The following is a 20,447-nucleotide window of genomic DNA, read 5'->3' as shown; positions in this document are numbered from 1 at the left end:
TTGGTGGAGTTCACTGTGTTATCTTAGCTGCTCTAGTTATATTCAACAGTTTTATATTTGTGCTACTTAAACCATCTCCGTGCAGTTTGCTCTAGAAAGCAAAATAAGAGCTCCAATATATTATTATTGTTAACAGAAGGCACCGACAGCTTTATTTACAGCGTCTTTACTGGGGGAGAAGCAGCTTCTGAGGAGCACTTGAGGGCAGCATTATGCCGTCTGTCCCTCCACAAGCTCTCACAATAATGAGATACTGAAGAACTCATCCAGAAACTCCATTTAAAATACACACGCATTGCTTTCTGCATTAAAAAGGGTACTTTTTTCCTTTTTGGCAACATTCTAATGGTTTAGTCACACGTTATAATCCACTAGGATGAGTCCAGAAGCCTGAGTGGAGCTCTGCTGAGTGAGCATGGTTGTGATGCGATGAGATCGAGAACCTACAATGGAGGATCGAACCTCTTCTGATGAAGAGTTGAAGTCCTGATGGGGAAAAAAACAGGACGTTTGCTCGGCTAAGGAGGAACATGTGTTCCGGTTTGTGTCTGCGGAGCTTCTTTTGGAACCGACTGACCTACTTTGACAGAAACGGTACAAAGAATTCAAACAAAAATCTTAAAAAAGCAGGAACATCTGCAGTTTTAGAACATGTCACTCACAGTATGAAATACTCAATTTGTACAACTCCGCCCAAACATTTGATGAGAAACTCCGCGGCTCGATTTGGCGTGACCCGTGATCACGCTCCGTGTGCAACCGGCCCTCCGGATAACACGCTCTGGCTGGCGTTGACCCCACAGAGCGGCAGCGTTAACTCGAGCCCGGAACTCTGAACTCGTTAAACATGCGTTCTTCGCTCCGTTCCTCTCGTCTTAATCTCGTTCCCCCCCCCCCCCCCCCCTCGCCTACCCGTCTCTGCTAGTTTGAGCGCATATATTCCCTCGCTCCTCTCCTCTGATCAGGATTCTGCGGGGATCACTCGCTCATCTCACTTCTTCACTCTGCAAATATTACATTCCCCCGTCTTTCCTTCTCCTCTCCATTCGTCGTCCCCCCCCCCCCCCCCACAACACCTCTCTTCTGCAGCAGAAATCAATGTGTCTAAAGCAGGACAGATAACCTTGTGTTTGAAGTACTAAGAGCGGGAGGGGGGGTTGAGGGGGAGAGATAGGCCCAGGAGTGATATTGACACCATTACACGATATTCAGATTCTTCCTCGGACTCGGCTCTGGGACGCAGCAGAGCAACGCCTCCGAGAGGAGAGGACACATCTTTTCTATCGCAGGGACTCTCCTAGCCGGACTCCTTTGTGTGTGTGTGTGTCGGCCGCCGGGAAATCTGTCACCTTGTATCCTTGGATGAGTCCATTCTGGGTCTCCAGAGGGGGGGTGTCCCAGGTTACTTCCAGGATGGAGGCAGACACAGCGGACACTCTGATGGACTGAGGGGCCACCGAGGGAGCTGCAGGAGGAAAGGTGTTTGATTAGACAGCTACCGTGTGTGTGTGTGTGTGTGTGTGTGAGTGGGAAGTAGGGATGCTATGTTTAACCCTTCCAATCAGAAGGGGCCTAAGGCAGCACCTTGTTACTCCACTGTACTTTACATGTGCATGAACAGCGTGCACCTGAGGCAGGAGGACCATATCCCCCATTGAATCATCCCCCCCTCCAGCTCTTTTTAGCCTCCCCCCGCTTATCCTCAACTTTTGCTCATCTGCATGTGATACACACACACACACACACACACACACATTGAATAGCAATGCAATGTTGCTCTGATGGAGGCAGCGTGAGATTGTGAGGGAAATTGCAAAAAAGTGTGGGTGTCACCAGCTTAACCTGCAAATGTGTTGACTTGCACGGTTGTTTGTGTGTGTGTGTGTGTGTGTGTGTGTGTGTGTGTGCGTGTCTGTAAGTGTGTGAGGGAATATATTTGCACTGCTGTCGGTGTAATGGATCCACGGGTTGACTCTCCGGTGAAAGTTAAACGGAGGTTGGGCCATTACTAAAAAAAGATGACTGTGTGCAGCTCTTTGACGACATTCAGTCGTGAGCACACACACAAACACACACACACACACACACACACACACACAACCTCAAGGTTCTCTTCTCCCAGAGAAGAAAAGCTGTGTGTGCTATAGTAAACTCATGGCAGCTACTGAGCTTGAAAGTGGACCTTAAGAAGGGATTTAATCTGTAAAACTGCTATATTTAAGGTGGAGAATGTTCTTTTTTATTGTATATATATATATATACAATAAAAAAGAACATTCTCCACCTAAGATTTAGCAGTTTTACAGATTAATATATATCTATATATCAACTGTAACTGATGTAAGAAAAGTAACAATCTAAAGAATCACCTGCAAATCAAATGTTACGATTTGTACCCAGAATGCAACGCAGCAAACGAGAGAAGACGCTTGTCATTCTCCAATAAATCTGCTTCTTTCTCCCGTCAACATCGCGTGTCGATCGGACATCGCGACGACGGCCGGTCCGACAGCTTCCCTCCCGTTTCCACCTACCGGCTTCACCGACCGACACCTCCACCGGCGAGGAGGGCGGGCTCTCTCCGATGATATTGTAGCTGGTCATGGCGATCTGGTAGCGGTTGAACTTCTTCAGCTCTGCAGAGAAAAGAAAAATGCTGACATTTAAACGTCCGCGCGACGCGGCGGCGGAGCGAACGTGTCAGATATTGTTACCGCTCGGCGAGCGTAAAGATCCCGGGGCGGTTTAATCCTTAAATGACTTACGTGTCAACTCAAACTCCGTCAGCGACGCGCTGCTCACCGTCTTGAAAGTGCTCTTGGCTTCGGAGGAGAGGAGAGGCAGATGGAAGGACACGATAAGTATCAATAAGTGGACCCAGTTCAACAATAAGCTGTGCAATTATAACGCCATTCAACAACGGCCCAGTGTTTGAGGAGTCCGCTCTGAGAGACGGTTATGTCCTAACAGCCCTCATCATACTCAGAGAGACGGTCTATTAAGCTCAGCGCTGGTTTTTATATTCCCTTGTCCTCCATATATTGACGGTGCTCCCTCTGAGTGCAATCAAGAATCAATAGATAAGAACAAATATATAATTATCATTGTAAACTAGGGCTGCGTATTTACATTTATTCTAGTCCCTGTAAATATACACTCCCGTTCAAAAGTTTGGGGTCACCTAGACAATTTCGTGTCTTCCATGAAAACTCACTTTTATTTATCAAATGAATAGAACATTTCATAGAAAATGACATTGACAAGGTTAGAAATAATGATTAATATTTGAAGTATTAATTTTGTTCTTCAAACTTCAAGCTCAAAGGAAGGCCAGTTGTATAGCTTATATCACCAGCATAACTGTTTTCAGCTGTGCTAACATAATTGCAAGGGTTTTCTAATCAGATATTAGTCTTCTAAGGCGATTAGCAAACACAATGTACCATTAGAACACTGGAGTGATCGTTGATGGAAATGGGCCTCTATACACCTCTGGAGATATTTCATTAGAAACCAGACGTTTCCACCTAGAATAGTCATTTACCACATTAACAATGTATAGAGGGTATTTTTGATTAATTTAATGTTATCTTTATTGAAAAAACAGTGCTTTTCTTTGAAAAATAAAGACATTTCTAAGTGACCCCAAACTTTTGAACGGTAGTGTATAAATAAATAAAATGTTCCCTATATCAGTAAACGTGCGTGCAGGATTCTTTCGGTAAACTAATGAAGTAACACAGATTCATTTTCTAACTGTAAGCACCGTATGTGCTGCATAAGAAAGGTTCTGACGCGCATAGCAACGGTAACTAAGTGGGAGTGGGGCTTCATGAGCAGTTCAGGTGAGCTTCAGTCCGACTCACTCGTGATGAGGGCACTCGTGGTGTTGTTCTTGGTTGCCTGGACCTCAGCTTCAGCTAAAGTGGAGGTGTTTACCGGGAGCTCTCGGTAATACAGCCGGTAGCCGGTCAACACCCCGTTGATACCGTCGTCATCGGGGCGCTGGAACACACACACACACACACACACACACACACACACAGGGGGAAGCGTTAGCTCGTCGCTTCTCAAACGGAAAGACGTCCGCACGGTGCGCATTTGTCTTTTTCTTGGTGTAGCCAAGAGGGGACTGACAGGAAGTGGGCGGAGCAGCATTTTTTTGGCGGCGGGGGGGGATCAGAGCTGGCAGATTGGACGATGATGAAGTTGCTGGTGACTTTGTTTTTTTCATTGCCTCCTTCCGCTTTGACATGAGGCTGGAAGGAGGGAGAGAAGTCACTTCCAGAGCAGAGAGGGCGTGTCTACCGTGTTCTTCAATTCAATTCAGTTTATTTTATATATCGCCCAATATCACAGATTACAAATTCGCCTCATACGTACGACATCCCTGACCTTTGACCTCACATCGGATCAGGAAAAACTCCCAAGAAATAGAAAAAAACCCTTTCAGGGGTAAAAGAAAAGGGGAAGAAACCTTCAGGAGAGCAACAGAGGAGGATCCCTCTCCAGGATGGACAGAAAAACAGACGTCATGTGACCAGAGTTACATAAACACATGCGACGAGTACGACAGGGTGTGTGAATAGTTGGGAGTCCACGATCCAGACCTCCATGATCCGTGAGTCTGAAGGAGGCCGATGCATCCACACAACACACACTGTGTGTGCCTCGGTCTCATTCTCCTAACAGGTGATTCACCTGCAATCAAAGCCGTGTTCCGCAGGTGTGTGCACATACCTTCCACTGCACCAGCACCGAGGTCGTGGTTGTTGGTTTCACCGCGAGGATGACTGGGGGCTCGTCAGGCACTGGAGAGAAGAAGAAGAGTGAGAAAGGAAAACTCTTATGAACTACTATTCCTACTGTTACGATCACGTTGTTCCCAATCTACATCTCTCCTCGTCTTCCTCCTTCCTTCATCCCCAGGGTTCTCAGGCTCTCACCATCCTGTAGAGTCGTCACCGCCTCCGTCTCTTTGCCGATGACGCTGTCTCCGACGTCGTTGGTGGCCAGCATCCGAAACTTGTACGATGTGAAAGGCTTCAGCCTGCAGACACACACACACACACATATAGACGCTGCAATCATTCACGCTATTGGTTTCCTGTGTCCTCTCTTTCTAGAGAGTCCATTTCCATTTCATTTCAAATGATCCTATTAGACAGAATTCAGGCCTAAATCGATGAATCGGTCGATTTAAATTGAAAGCTGCAGGGCCTGGTGCTTCATGAGCTTCAGGTTAATTGGACTTTATTACTAAACCAATTAAGGCATGCATTGCATTTGTAATTCAGCCACGACAACCACCGCATTACAGTTACACTCAGAACAACTGTAGGAAATGGACCACTGGACTCCCCACTTGCTTCACTATGAAATAAAATAATTTAAATTGCACTAAATTATGAGGGACAAATACAGTTTGATACAGTAAAGTAGAGAGAGACTTTGAGATTAGTTCATAGAGCAGGTCATTTATAACAATGTAATTACAACAATTAAAGTCCCGCTCTTTCATAGTGAAAATGACTTTTGGTTTCACTCAAGGTCTTTAACACCTGAAAAAAGTCCACTGGGTATCTCTCAAACTTCGGGAACACTTCTCTCCACCGCCATCTTCTCCATCCACCGCCTTCACGCGGACATATTTCTGCTCTTCCGGTGGCCTTTGAGGAGCGGCCGTGGCCTTGAACAATAACCATCTCACACACCTGTCCTAATTGTCTCCCCTGCCAAAGTACGTCAGCCGCCACATCGCCGCAGCATCGCATCTGCATTTCTCCTCTGTGCAAGGTGAGCGCATTAATAAGCACGGCGTAACAAATTTGCATCCGTCATTTTGAGAACACTTATACTCGAGAGCCACTCGCAATCAGCCGGAGGAACGGGCGACCCATTGTTAGGCGCCGGCTGAACCGGTCCGCGGCGCCTCGTCGCGCGCTAATAGCTTAAATGTCCCCTCGGCCGCACGCCGCGGGAGATTGATTACAATTTAAGAAAGGACGGTCGGTGGCAAAACACTCATTTCTATTAGTCTAACCTAATTATCAACGAGAGCTAACAGGAGACGTTTCAGAATTTGAAACAAGCTCCTCCTCCAGGCTTTACTCGGCGCCGCCGAGGCGACAGAGGCCCAGTTAGACGTTCAGAGGACGGATCAAATGGCCTCTTGTATCACAATGAGCAGCCGGGGCCCAATAGGAGACCACGAAAGGCCCTTTGGGGGTCGTGGGGGACCCTCGTAATAAGACTTCAAAGGCACACGCTCAGTGAGGGCGGAGCCCCAACAGCACCGGGACAGTGTTTGAAAGTGTGTGTGTGTGTGTGTGTGTACTGTGTGTGTGTGTTTGCATCATCCGGGGAGGGGGGGGGGGGGCTTTGCTGTTTTGCTTCCAAAGATGTCTCGTGGAAAACAACAATTACCGGTGGATAACAGGTAAGAGGTGCGTGTGGAGATGGAAGCTGCAATTAGAGCATTCAGCGGTAAAATGAGGCCGAGAAAATGGCTCCAAAACAACAACAACAACAGCAGCAGAGAGATCCTCCTCGGATGGAGGGATAAAGAGATGAGGGTGGGAGAGGAAGACACGCAGTCTTCTTCCAGGGGATGATTGCATGTGAACGGAAGGAGAAAAGAACAACAACAACAACGACAACATGTCTTGTGTTTTTCGACAACATTAGCTGTTGATGGATGGACGGGGGGATGAGGATGAAAACCAGAGGGATGACGGATGAAACGCACACGCTTGAACGCATACAGGCAGAAAGAAGAAAATAAAAGGGTTTTAAGAGAGAAAGAGTGTGATGAGGCGGCACAGATCCTCCACGTCTCCGCAAACACACTCGGCAATAAAAAGTTCTGGTTCTGATTATTTCTTGGTACTTTTTGCGCTAAATAAATGAAACTTCTCAATACGTGTGTTCCAATATCCTGTTGTTGGCGTTGAGTATTCACAGCATCCCTCTCTCTCTCTCTCTCTCTCTCTGTGTGTCAGCCCTTCTTCTCCCAAAGGATGCATAAACATGACACCATTTTGTAATTTTTTTTTAACAACTTCTTAAAGTCATTCCAGTCCAGCACGTCATGCTAAACACAATTTCCATAGCGAGGCTCTTAAGGGAAAGCCAAAAACAGTAATGTGGAATTGTTATTCTCGTTTTCTCCGAGAACGCTCGTGGCTGTCTGCGTGCGTGTTCGTGTGTGTGTGTGTGTGTGTGTACTCAATGGGTGTTTTTTCTAACGTGTAACTTGTAATCCGTAAAGTACGAGAGGCTTCATGGTGGGTTATTATTGCTGAACATCAGCAGGTTCCTGGGAGCTTGTTTAATCCTCTCTCCTGGAGAACGTCTTCCAGGGGGTGATAAATTTGTTTCTGTCCGTGGACGAATGATTCAAAACACATCCGGTCAAATGCTCGACAAATCTTCTCTTACGTACGAGCAGAGACTTTATGACGGGAGCTAACGGGAGCAATTTAGAATAAATAACATCCAGGGCTGCGTCACTCAATTATTTTAGAAAAAAAAGAAAAGAAGGAAAAACAGTTTTCTGTCATATAATTATTAAAATTACCAACCGACAGTGACTGAATTACAATTTCATGATAATGTAACGTATTCAGAGATTCGGGCTGTTTATATTGTAATCTGAATGTGACGATAACAGCCTCTTCATAATACTCTTGTCCATACCATTACATTTGAACATTAATATGATCATAAACATAAAGTATATGTATAGGACAACACAAAAAGGATTTCCCATGTTTTCCATGTCTGGAACATTGGTCAGCCGTTTTCCAGGATGTGTGGGAATTCAGATTTTTGCTTGTGTGTTTAAAAAAGAAATAAATAAAAAGACACAACCTTCCATCCTCCGTCTATACAAAGCTTGCCACACGTCGTTAGTTGCTGTGTGTGTGTGTGTAGAGTTCGCGAGCGCACATCTGTGCGCGTGTGTACCTGTCGACGGTCCAGGCGGTCACGTTGTGCGGGATGTCCGCCGTGTGTGTGCTCCAGTCCCCGCCGGGCAGCTCTTTGGCCTGCAGGCTGAAGTACCGCAGCGGCGAGGAGCCCGAGCCCCCCGTCACCCAGTGGAGGCGGAGATGGCGAGATTCAACGCCGTCCTGAGGAGCGGCCAACTTCCTGGGCGGCTGCGGGCGCTCTGTGGATGTGGCGAGGAAACAGGAAGAGGGGAAACGAGAGCGGAATATACTGGATTATAATTGTGTAGAAGAGGATCGGAACGGTCGAATCGAAGTGGAAATACGGACTAATTCAGGAGACGACGTCTTGTACATCGACATGTGTGTGTTTTTGTTCATCGGGGGCGGGGAGACGTCGTAAAGATCTTCATGTAAACAAATAAAAAGACACCTTACATTACCACGCCGGAGATAAAATACTAGAACATAAATAAAAGGTGAAAACATTCGATACACACTTATGATATGATATGCCTTTATTTGATCTCAATGGAGATTTGCAATGGAGACATAATAAGTGTGGAGAGGATGTTTTGACCCTGATATGAAGAAGCGCAAGCCTCCAACCCAACTTCAACGCTCTCACTTTAACTTTAGTACTGATATCATACGTGTGTGTGTGTGTGTGACAGGCTAAAGACGGCTCAGCTTCTCTTTCTGGAATTTGACAAATATTCCTATTGTTCGAGGTTGAAACTTTGCATCTAAAATATTTAAATGTATTTGTAAAAGTTAAGTTGAATTTTTTATATTTAAAGACTCAGTAATTTCCGAAAACAGTGTTTTATTGTAGTTTTTATTAAACATACAAAAGGAAATAAGGCATTTATTGACATTGAAATATTTTGAATAGAGGATGCATCGCCACCGGTAACGATCTTTTCTGTCTCAGCTTGGCCGGCGATACTTCGTCTGACGTCTTCCTCACACACGTGCGTGCGTGTCGAAATGCCCGCGAGGAAATTCCATCGCCACGACGGCCCCCTAAAGGCTCTCTATTCGATATTCAGAGCTTTAATATGGCAGAAAACAACAATTTGCTCTGTAGAGATAGAGTGCTGCCGACCTGAGCTTTGCACTGTGCGAGGCGTTAGAGGCGTGCACATGTGCAGAAACATCTGCATTCCACATGTGTCTGCGCTCCTTTCACTCGCCTCCCGTTTGTAACACGCCGACGCCCATCGCCTCACGGGCCGCGAGAGGTGGGAGGCGAACACCGTGTTTCCGCGGGGACGAGGCCGCTCTGTATTTACATCACAGACGCGTCGGGGCGACGCTGAAATGAAACGGGACGTCTCACTCCGGCGGCATCAGGGAAACAATTCCTCAAGCGGATGGCGCTGTTTGTTTGCGTTTGTCTTCGCTATTCAATTAGAAGATAAGATGCGACCCCGGGAGTCAGCGTCTTTGTGCCTTGTTGGCGGGAGCTGTGTGATTAGTAAATGTGCACGCACACACACACACACACACACACACAGACGCATGCATGGCACACAAACAAAAACACATGGTTGGGGGGGGGGACAACTGTTTCATTTCAGGGGCATCAGATTATCGATTCAGTCTGGAAATTAAAGCATTATTGATTCTCTCTGAGGTTTAATTAATCTGCACTTATACTCTCAAACACACACACACACACACACACACACGCGCACGCTTTTCTTCCTTATCACAAGTAATTTGGGTCTAATCTGTTTGACTCCTCCCTTCCCTCGCCCCCTTTATTCTTCAAAATGCACTCCTCTCTCCCTCTTTTGTTTTCCCTGATGTCATCTGCGTCTCCCTCCGTCTCGTTCCGCCCCCACGGTTAAGATCATGTTCCGATAATAAACTCATAAAGTCACAACAAAGCGCTTACACGACCGTTTACTGCGCCGCACGAGAGAGGAGTGAGATAGAAGAGAGTCTTGGCACTAGAGGAAGGTAAATATTTGTGCGTATCAGTTATCACTGATGAATCTCTCTTTCGGGAGTTGTTTTCAAAAAACGTCCGTCGCTCTCTTCCGCGTCATCAGAAATACATCTCCACCGGGCCGTTCTGCCTCTCTCTCGGTGGGAACATTTAAAATATGAAATGCAATGAATTCAATAACAATGACGCCGCAGACGTTACGATATCTGGGCCAATTAGAATGCCCCACGCCGGCCGATGACTCCGAATAGAATATCTGACACGGTGATTTCGGGTTTTCACAAAAGTTCACTTCACTGTCAAATTTTAATACGGGGGGCCCTTCGTCGCCTTCGGAGCACACGGCGCCCGCTGATGGAGGAAATTGGTGAGAGAGAGAGAGAGAGAGAGAGATCAGGTCTGACATATTTCAAAGGCTGAGAGCCACATTCAAACCAAAGTTATTCATGCGTTAGCCGCCAGAGCCACTGTGCGACTTTATTTTTCCCAGTGATATTTCACTCCATGTCTCTTCATCAAATGATTATTTTACCCTGCTCGAACGAATACTGACAATATGTGTTTTTTATTGGATTAATGCAGTTTTTATGCCATGCTCTGTTACCACTATGACTGATATTATAGCTGTTTAGTTGCTATGTTAATGCATTTTTATGATATTATTATCTTAAAATTGTCAAATTGTTAAATTGGTTCATTATTTGTCATCTGTGAAGCGCTTGGCTCCGCCCTAACCTGCATGATGGTGCTATATGAACACAGTTTATATTGTTTTAAGATGCATTCAAAAAGTACGATAAGAATTGATCTTTATACAGAAGTCGCAGGAGTTCCTAATTAGAAATATTAACACAATACAGTTTAACATTATATTAAGATGACATAATAATGAATGATGTTTTGCAACGAATACTGGTACTAAATACTACATCTACACATATAATTAAAGATCTTCAAAAGGACTTCCTACAGTGTGAAAGGTGCTTGTCGTGTTATTCCACAGCTCCGCCCACACAGTGTTTTCTTTTTAATGATCACAGCTCTCATTAGTGTAGTTATAATAATCTGTAGAAAATATAAATGCAGGAGGAACTATAATTACAACTGTAAGTCCGAAACAACATTAAAAAAACATTTGGAACAATTAAACTTGATTATTACGCTTATTATACTGTAATTATGCAGCTCACAGGAGCCGCAGCCGACTCCACGGGGTCACGCGTCATTTAGTAAATTTCACTTTCTGAAGAGAAACTTCAATGAAGTTACAGTCGCAGCAATTTAAAATAGATATTTAATAGAAGAACATTTTTCAATAAAAATAAATGAATGCATTTTGTGTGTTTTATGCAAATAACTACCACTAAAGACAATACATAAAAAAGTAAATTGATTGCAGTTGATTGAAGCAGATAAAAGTGTCACAATCTCTAAATCTGAGGACAATGAACCTTTTTATTCGTTTCTAAATTGGAGGAAAAAGATCCGCAGCGCTGGTGCGACTGTGTTGGAGGAAACACTTCTGCTCCGCTTCAGGATTTTTAAAAGATAAAAGTCTCTCAGGAGACTCGCTGCTCCCGTCTAAACCTCGCCAACGGCAATGCGCTGTCATATCCTGTGTATTCGGGGCTGTGTGTTAAACTTTTATTTTTCACGGTTTACAGCTCAAATTAGATGAAATGTAAAAAAGAAAAAAAAGAGAAGAAATTAGAAACTTTTTACTGCCCTGAAATACACAAACACCACGCTTGCAGAGCGCTGATAGAACTATTGATCAACAGTTATGACTTTGGTTTAGAATCTAAGAGTTATGGCTAATCAAACCTAGTTTATTTTGGCCTGCGCTCTCTCTTTTTACAAAACAACACATCCCAACTCCTGCCATCCCAACACAATGCCTCTCTCATCCTCTTTCTCACCTCCTCGCGAACAGGTTTCCCCCGCCCACCAGCGAGCACCGCGTGAGTGGGAACGACCGTGAAAGTATCGCCATTGTATTTGAGTCGAAAAAAGATCGTCCGTCATGATAATTTAGCAAACCCCCAGTAGTCTTACTACCGGCCCCCTTAAGGTGCGTTCACACCAAAAGCGAAACAATTTTTTCGCGCGACCGAATCCCATGAAAAGTCAACGTACAGTTACATAACGGCGTAACGATAACCTTCAGATGCGTCGTCGCTCCCCCGCCAGACGTACGAAGGGAAAGAGAGACGTCTGTAAACGACCCCATGAATAGGGAAAGATTGCCGGAAAATGTAGGTAATTTCATCTGAATTCTATTATGGAAAAAGCCCCGCCTCCAACTCTTATTTCTTCACTGAAAGAAGAGCAGATAACGATTGAAGGCAGCCTCGTCGAGCGGTTCATCCGACAACATGTCCGTCGTCGTGAGTAACGGACCATCTGGGTACGGACCGCCCGGCCGCGCTTTGGAAGCGAGTCTCATCGAGCCGCCGCAGGAGGGCCGACCCCCGCTGCTTCCACTATCTACATGTTCTGCCGAGCAGCGCTTCCTCCACTCACGACGGCCTCTCAATGTCATTTGTTCTGGTTCTGTATTCCGAAAAGCCCCCCCCCCGCAACAGAAAAGGTCATCGTTTGTTTCATCGAGTGCTCAGAGTAAGTGCCTCTGGCGACGAAGGATTCTGCATGTCCGACAACAAGCTCCTCTTTCTCTGACTTTATCTTTTTCTCATCAAACACACATGAGGGAATCTGCTGACTCGACAACATTTTGAAATGCTTAAGCTTCAGCTAATCTTTCCAGATGCATTGTAATGTAAGAAAATGAGTAAATATCATCTTTGAATACTTGAAAATGAATGTGAAAGAGAGCAAAAGTTCCCTCCTGCAATAAGAGAGAACTAGTGTGACCTTATGCATGCGACTGGCTTTTCGGCTAAAGTGCAATAATGAAGAAGAAAAGTAATTTTTTATGAATGAAATACTGTAATGAAAAAGTATTTATTAAAACTTCATATTTAAAAATGATTTTTAAAAGCATACAAATGTACTCTGTCACGAGTTCTCTCCTGCAATAAACCAAATTTTTTTTAAAGCACACGTACGATGAATAACAATAATAAGTTTTTCCAGTTTTTAATCGGCTCGTTTACAGAATTTCACGTCTAATCTGGTTTAGTCAACACATTTTATTTCTTTATGAATCTGATTACAGGTTATTGCGTCGCTTTGGTGCAAATGAGATGCATAATACTCATATGTTTTTGGGGGGCATTAAATCTTTCCCGCCGTTAGTCAAAGCGACCAAATCACGCCTGTTGAATTATTCAGCGGCGTGGAAAAGTCCGTACGCTTCTAGACACACTTGTTACACATTAGTGTCCGATTCCAAACCGCTTCAGAATTGAATCATACTGTTATCATTGCTCCCTCTTTCAATATAGAGAGAGAGCGAGAGAACGAGAGAGAGACCGAGAGAGAGAGAGAGAGAGAGAGAGAGAGAGAATTCAGAAAGACATTTCATTTTAATTCCTCATGGGGAACACACACACACACTTGAGGTTGTTTTTTTAAAGATTCTCCAAACTCCTCCATCAGCGCCTTATCAAGCCGATCATGTCTGTCCTCATGGGTTTTTTCACAGCTGATAATTTGACTCAAAGTAGCAGTAAAAACTATAAAGCACCGTAAAAGCTGACTGTTCCATATCAACCGTTAGTCCTTGATGCCAGTTGCAGCTGTGGTGAGTCTCGTCGGCCTCTTTAAAGCCTCTTAAGGCTTTTAACTACTACAACATTAAATATTCATCACTTAATAAGCGACAATACACATTAGAGCAGATAAAAACCCATCCGTGGGTATTGTGCATCAGGAGATGAACTGTGTTCATCTGCAGCATCCGGAGTGTGAGAGTGTGAGAGTGTGAGAGTGTGAGTGTGGTGTGATTAGATTTGATTGACAGGATGAGTAAACAACTGCACGCCATCACATCTTAATATTATCCCGGCGCTAAGAAGGAAGAGAAACCGGGAAAGAAGAGCGTTGGCGTTAAATGAACTACATGTCTCCACGGGGACATCACTTTATACGGGACTACAATTATTAAAATATGCTATAAAACAAATGTAGAAACATGCAGCACCCCGGGGTGTTCGTGGCGAGTTCAGGTTCCTATTATAATAAGAGTGGTTAACAGTGTTCACACACATGTTGACCACTGGATGTCCATGACCTTTCCATGACCTTTCTATGACCTTAAACCACATTTCCACGAGGAAATATTTGGTGAAATCTCGGTGTACACATGACACAAATGAATGAGGGACAATAGTTTGATTAAAAGAATAAATATTGATATAAATGTGTATTCTTTTAATCAAATTACGTAAATAAACATGAATATATAAAAAAATGTCATGACTTTTCCAAAACTTTAATTTTTTCGAGGACTTTTCCAGCCCTGGAAATAACAATTTTTTCAAAATTCCATGACTTTTCCAGGTTTTTCATGACCGTATGAACCCTGTTAACATCGGCAAGACTCCAGAAACACATCTGATGCAAACCAGATACCACGTAGAGCTCTAGTGCGTGTGTGTGTGTGCGTGTGTGTGTGTGCTCTACCTCGGCGCTCAGTGGTAACGACCAGCGCCTCCTGCTCCGCGCCCCAGCCCACGGCGGTGCGAGCGGTGAGTCTGAAGACGTAGGCCTGCTCGGGGGAGAGGCCCGTGACGGTGAACTGCCGCGCGTTGGACCCCACCTCCACCGTGGTCCACCGCCGGGGGTCCCCGCCGTCCAGGCAGTACGAGATCTGGTAGCCTGGGCGAGGGACAGGCGGAGGGAGAGAGAGAGAGAGAGAGGGGGAGACGGTTGGAATCTGTGTGGAGGTGTGTGAGACGGGCTTTTTGATCTTATTGTTGTGGCCTACTTTAAATCTCACAGCCCACAGGATTCAGAGACAGCGGCAGCGAGACATGAAAACAACAACGCTGAAAACATCAGCACACGGCCACACACACACACACACACACACACACACACACACACACACACACACACACACACACACACACACACACACACACACCTTGCTGCTGTTCCTGACAACGTCCTGCTTGGAAGAGATTCCATTCACGCAGCTCGCTCGTTTTGTACTGGTATGTGTGTGTGTGTGTGTGTGTGTGTGTGAGTGTGTGTGGAGCCTTTATAATGTACCAAAACATACACTCATAGTTCACCCACGTCACAGCTCACATACTGACACACACACACACACACACATTGTAAAAACATCCTTTGTGTACATGACTTGTTCCTCTGTCTCATGTGCAGTAGGCCATGTAATAACACTAACACCCTTCAAAACACACACACACACACACACACACACACACACACACACACACACACACACACACACACACACACACACACACACACACACACACACTCTAACCACTGATCCCCAGCCAAGCTTTCCACAGGCCACTGGCCTCTCACAAAGGCTCTCAATATAAAGATGTTATCGTACACAAAATACACACCTCCGCAATCACACACACACGCACACACACACACACACACACTCACGCACACGCACACAGTGTGTGGAGGTTCACAGCGAGACCGTCATGGATGGTAATCTGCTCAGAGGGGTTTAATCTGGTTGTGTGGGTGATAATCTCATCAGATAGTCTGATTGTACATTAATACGAACGCGGCGCGTGGAAGATGATCGGATAACGGCGAGACGATAAATCCTCTCGCCCGGCGGGTCGGAGCGGCGGCGCCATGTCGCTGGTCGTCGGGCACGTCGTTGCCATCGGATACAAGACGAGGGCTCCATCTTATTCAAGTTTAAATGTGTCTCACCGACCTCGTTAACGACAAACTCACAACGCTCCTTGTGAGCTCGAGAGTGTGTTTAGAGTGTGTAGATGCAGAGTGTGTGTTTAGAGTGTGTAGATGCAGAGTGTGTGTTTAGAGTGTGTAGATGCAGAGTGTGTTTTTAGAGTGTGTAGATGTAGAGTGTGTTTTAGAGTGTGTAGATGTAGAGTGTGTTTTTAGAGTGTGTAGATGTAGAGTGTGTTTTTAGAGTGTGTAGATGTAGAGTGTGTTTTTAGAGTGTGTAGATGTAGAGTGTGTTTTTAGAGTGTGTAGATGTAGAGTGTGTTTTTAGAGTGTGTAGATGTAGAGTGTGTTTTAGAGTGTGTAGATGTAGAGTGTGTTTTTAGAGTGTGTAGATGTAGAGTGTGTTTTAGAGTGTGTAGATGCAGAGTGTGTTTTTAGAGTGTGTAGATGTAGAGTGTATTTAGAGTGTGTAGATGTAGAGTGTGTTTTTAGAGTGTGTAGATGTAGAGTGTGTTTTTAGAGTGTGTAGATGCAGAGTGTGTTTTTAGAGTGTGTAGATGTAGAGTGTATTTAGAGTGTGTAGATGTAGAGTGTGTTTTTATAGTGTGTAGATGTAGAGTGTGTTTTTAGAGTGTGTAGATGCAGAGTGTGTTTTTAGAGTGTGTAGATGTAGAGTGTGTTTTTAGAGTGTGTAGATGTAGAGTGTGTTTTAGAGTGTGTAGATGCAGAGTGTTTTTAGAGTGTGTAGATGTAGAGTGTGTTTAGAGTGTGTAGATGTAGAGTGTGTTTTAGAGTGTGTAGATGTAGAGTGTGTTTTAGAGTGTGTAGATGTAGAGTGTGTTTTAGAGTGTGTAGATGTAGAGTGTGTTTTTAGAGTGTGTAGATGTAGAGTGTGTTTTAGAGTGTGTAGATGTAGAGTGTGTTTAGAGTGTGTAGATGTAGAGTGTGTTTTAGAGTGTGTAGATGTAGAGTGTGTTTTAGAGTGTGTAGATGTAGAGTGTGTTTTAGAGTGTGTAGATGTAGAGTGTGTGTTTAGAGTGTGTAGATGTAGAGTGTGTTTTTAGAGTGTGTAGATGTAGAGTGTGTTTTAGAGTGTGTGTTTAGAGTGTGTAGATGTAGAGTGTGTTTTTAGAGTGTGTAGATGTAGAGTGTGTGTTTAGAGTGTGTAGATGTAGAGTGTGTTTTTATAGTGTGTGTTTAGAGTGTGTAGATGTAGAGTGTGTTTTTAGAGTGTGTAGATGTAGAGTGTATTTAGAGTGTGTAGATGTAGAGTGTGTTTTTAGAGTGTGTAGATGTAGTGTGTTTTAGAGTGTGTAGATGTAGAGTGTGTTTTAGAGTGTGTAGATGTAGAGTGTGTTTTAGAGTGTGTAGATGTAGAGTGTGTTTTAGAGTGTGTAGATGTAGAGTGTGTTTTAGAGTGTGTAGATGTAGAGTGTGTTTTTAGAGTGTGTAGATGTAGTGTGTTTTAGAGTGTGTAGATGTAGAGTGTGTTTTTAGAGTGTGTAGATGTAGAGTGTGTTTTTAGAGTGTAGATGTAGAGTGTGTTTTTAGAGTGTGTAGATGCAGAGTGTGTTTTTAGAGTGTGTAGATGTAGAGTGTGTTTTTATAGTGTGTAGATGTAGAGTGTGTTTTTAGAGTGTGTAGATGCAGAGTGTGTTTTTAGTGTGTAGATGTAGAGTGTGTTTTTAGAGTGTGTAGATGTAGAGTGTGTTTTAGAGTGTGTGTTTAGAGTGTGTAGATGTAGAGTGTGTTTTTAGAGTGTGTAGATGTTGAGTGTGTTTTAGAGTGTGTGTTTAGAGTGTGTAGATGTAGAGTGTGTTTTTAGAGTGTGTAGATGTAGAGTGTGTTTTAGAGTGTGTAGATGTAGAGTGTATTTAGAGTGTGTAGATGTAGAGTGTGTTTTTAGAGTGTGTTTTAGATGTGTAGAGTGTTTTAGAGTGTGTTTTTAGAGTGTGTAGATGTAGAGTGTGTTTTTAGAGTGTGTAGATGTAGAGTGTGTTTTAGAGTGTGTTTTTAGAGTGTGTAGATGTAGAGTGTGTTTTAGAGTGTGTAGATGTAGAGTGTGTTTTTAGAGTGTGTAGATGTAGAGTGTATTTAGAGTGTGTAGATGCAGAGTGTGTTTAGAGTGTGTAGATGTAGAGTGTATTTAGAGTGTGTAGATGCAGAGTGTGTTTAGAGTGTGTAGATGTAGAGTGTATTTAGAGTGTGTAGATGTAGAGTGTATTTAGAGTGTGTAGATGTAGAGTGTGTTTTTAGAGTGTGTAGATGTAGAGTGTGTAGATGTAGAGTGTATTTAGAGTGTGTAGATGTAGAGTGTGTTTTAGAGTGTGTAGATGTAGTGTGTTTTAGAGTGTGTAGATGTAGAGTGTGTTTAGAGTGTGTAGATGTAGAGTGTATTTAGAGTGTGTAGATGCAGAGTGTGTTTAGAGTGTGTAGATGTAGAGTGTGTTTTTAGAGTGTGTAGATGTAGAGTGTGTTTTAGAGTGTGTAGATGTAGTGTGTTTTTAGAGTGTGTAGATGTAGAGTGTGTTTAGAGTGTGTAGATGTAGAGTGTGTTTTTAGAGTGTGTAGATGTAGAGTGTGTTTTAGAGTGTGTAGATGTAGAGTGTATTTAGAGTGTGTAGATGCAGAGTGTGTTTAGAGTGTGTAGATGTAGAGTGTATTTAGAGTGTGTAGATGCAGAGTGTGTTTAGAGTGTGTAGATGTAGAGTGTATTTAGAGTGTGTAGATGCAGAGTGTGTTTAGAGTGTGTAGATGTAGTGTGTTTTTAGAGTGTGTAGATGTAGAGTGTGTTTTAGAGTGTGTTTTTAGAGTGTGTAGATGTAGAGTGTGTTTTTAGAGTGTGTAGATGTAGAGTGTGTTTAGAGTGTGTAGATGCAGTGTGTTTTTAGAGTGTGTAGATGTAGAGTGTGTTTTAGAGTGTGTAGATGCAGTGTGTTTTTAGAGTGTGTAGATGCAGAGTGTGTTTTTAGAGTGTGTAGATGCAGAGTGTGTTTTTAGAGTGTGTAGATGTAAAGTGTGTTTTTAGAGTGTGTTTTTAGAGTGTGTAGATGTAGAGTGTGTTGAGAGTGTGTAGATGTAGAGTGTGTTTTAGAGTGTGTAGATGTAGAGTGTGTTTTTAGAGTGTGTTTAGAGTGTGTAGATGCAGTGTGTTTAGAGTGTGTAGATGTAGTGTGTTTTAGAGTGTGTTTTTAGAGTGTGTAGATGCAGAGTGTGTTTTTAGAGTGTGTAGATGTAGAGTGTGTTTAGAGTGTGTAGATGTAGAGTGTGTTTTAGAGTGTGTTTTTAGAGTGTGTAGATGCAGAGTGTGTTTTTAGAGTGTGTAGAGTGTGTTGTTCGTGTCCAGAAAAGTGGGTCAGAGCTGAACGCCTGCAGAGCGCCCGGCAACCAGGTGGTTGCTATGTAGTGTGACTTTCTCCGACCCCCCCCCCCACCTCTGTGCTTAGTTTGACCAGTTTTAAATAGTTGAACAGAGAGGCTACAGGAGGACCTTCTTTCCCTTTTCATGATCTCAGGTGATTGAATGTTTAACGGATCATTTGCTTCGCGCTCTTGTTTTTGAACGTTGTGTTTATTCAGCCCCGAAGATACGCGCAGCGATTACGGCTGCGTTAATTGAAGTGAGTGGAAATTACGATGATTGGCTTTATTAATCGACTCGTGCGTTCACCGTTATAATTTGAGATGCGGTTTTTCTTCTTCCGTAATTGTTTTCCCCCCTTTTGTGGACAGGAGGAGGATCAGCCAACCGTCTCCGATTGAATTGCCACGCTAATAAATTGCTGGAACGGCATTTTCATTTGATCGTTTTATGTATTTAAATGTGCACGCTGCACCACAAACTATTATAAAACAGCTCAATATATTTGCCGATCTCTACAGTTTTCGTGGGAACAGGTGGTGATGCAATACGACGGGCAGCCAGCTGGGACTCTGAAACGCCATTGACTTTTATTTTGAGCATTGCATTGTGGGACGACAGTAGATACCAACGGCAGTGGTTTTCGGTATGCACACAGACTATTTTCAGTATTTAATATTGAATATTTAATATTGGGATGCAGCTTGTGGCTGTAAAATATATTCGCCAACACCGACACGTGAAAACACCCAATGCCTCACCGCTGTGTGCCGAATTAGATTGTTTCTCCTCTGTTCACCCTCTGCAGCAGTCCCCGATGGGTTGAACACACACACACACACACACACACACACACATTGTTCCCAGCAAGGACACAGCAGGACTGCACTTTCCCGTGTCCCTGTGATCGAGAGAGAGATTTGCACTCCGACTCATCCTTCTGTCACAAAGTGGTGTCACACTAAATGTCCTCCCCCTTACGATACAGTCACACATCACTCACGCCGACCTGCTCAAATCCCTTCCCCCACCGAGAGGACAAATACTACACACACACACACACACACCTGTCCCTGCTCTCACCTGCATTCATCTCCCCTCCGCTGTCTCTCTGCCCTTCTGTTCTCTCGGCAGCTCTCACCCTCCTTCCTCGCCTCTCTTCCTCCTCCTCCTCCTCCTCCTCATTCACCTCTTCTCTCTGATTCTACATTTGCAGTTTTCAGAAACAAGCAATACCTTTGAGTCTCAGTGTTTGTATATACGAGGCTGTGTATGCGTTAGGAAAGGGGTCTCGCTTCAGCGGCTATAATAGCGCTTTTACCCCGGGTACAAGGTTGATCACTGACACACACACACACACACACAC

The 20,447-nt window shown here is 44.0% G+C and overlaps 1 protein-coding gene across 4 annotated transcripts in view; it reads right to left on the bottom strand.

Annotated features, from left to right (window-relative positions):
- LOC130189744 (protein sidekick-1-like) overlaps nucleotides 1-20,447 on the bottom strand; it is a 242,497-nt gene that overhangs the window by 12,841 nt on the left and 209,209 nt on the right. For all 4 annotated transcript variants that reach the window (XM_056408677.1, XM_056408673.1, XM_056408675.1 and 1 more), the window contains 8 exons: nucleotides 14,494-14,688; nucleotides 7,969-8,170; nucleotides 4,947-5,050; nucleotides 4,741-4,811; nucleotides 3,867-4,005; nucleotides 2,766-2,822; nucleotides 2,535-2,636; nucleotides 1,350-1,465 (listed from right to left, as the gene is read on the bottom strand). In XM_056408677.1, the coding sequence (XP_056264652.1) occupies nucleotides 1,350-1,465; nucleotides 2,535-2,636; nucleotides 2,766-2,822; nucleotides 3,867-4,005; nucleotides 4,741-4,811; nucleotides 4,947-5,050; nucleotides 7,969-8,170; nucleotides 14,494-14,688 (986 nt within the window). The remainder of the gene's footprint in view (nucleotides 1-1,349; nucleotides 1,466-2,534; nucleotides 2,637-2,765; nucleotides 2,823-3,866; nucleotides 4,006-4,740; nucleotides 4,812-4,946; nucleotides 5,051-7,968; nucleotides 8,171-14,493; nucleotides 14,689-20,447) is intronic.

Source organism: Pseudoliparis swirei, chromosome 24 (genome assembly GCF_029220125.1).
Source record: "Pseudoliparis swirei isolate HS2019 ecotype Mariana Trench chromosome 24, NWPU_hadal_v1, whole genome shotgun sequence".
Taxonomy (NCBI): Eukaryota; Metazoa; Chordata; class Actinopteri; order Perciformes; family Liparidae; genus Pseudoliparis; species Pseudoliparis swirei.
Note: the sequence above shows the minus strand (reverse complement) of the source record. Positions and strands in the feature narration are given on the sequence as shown.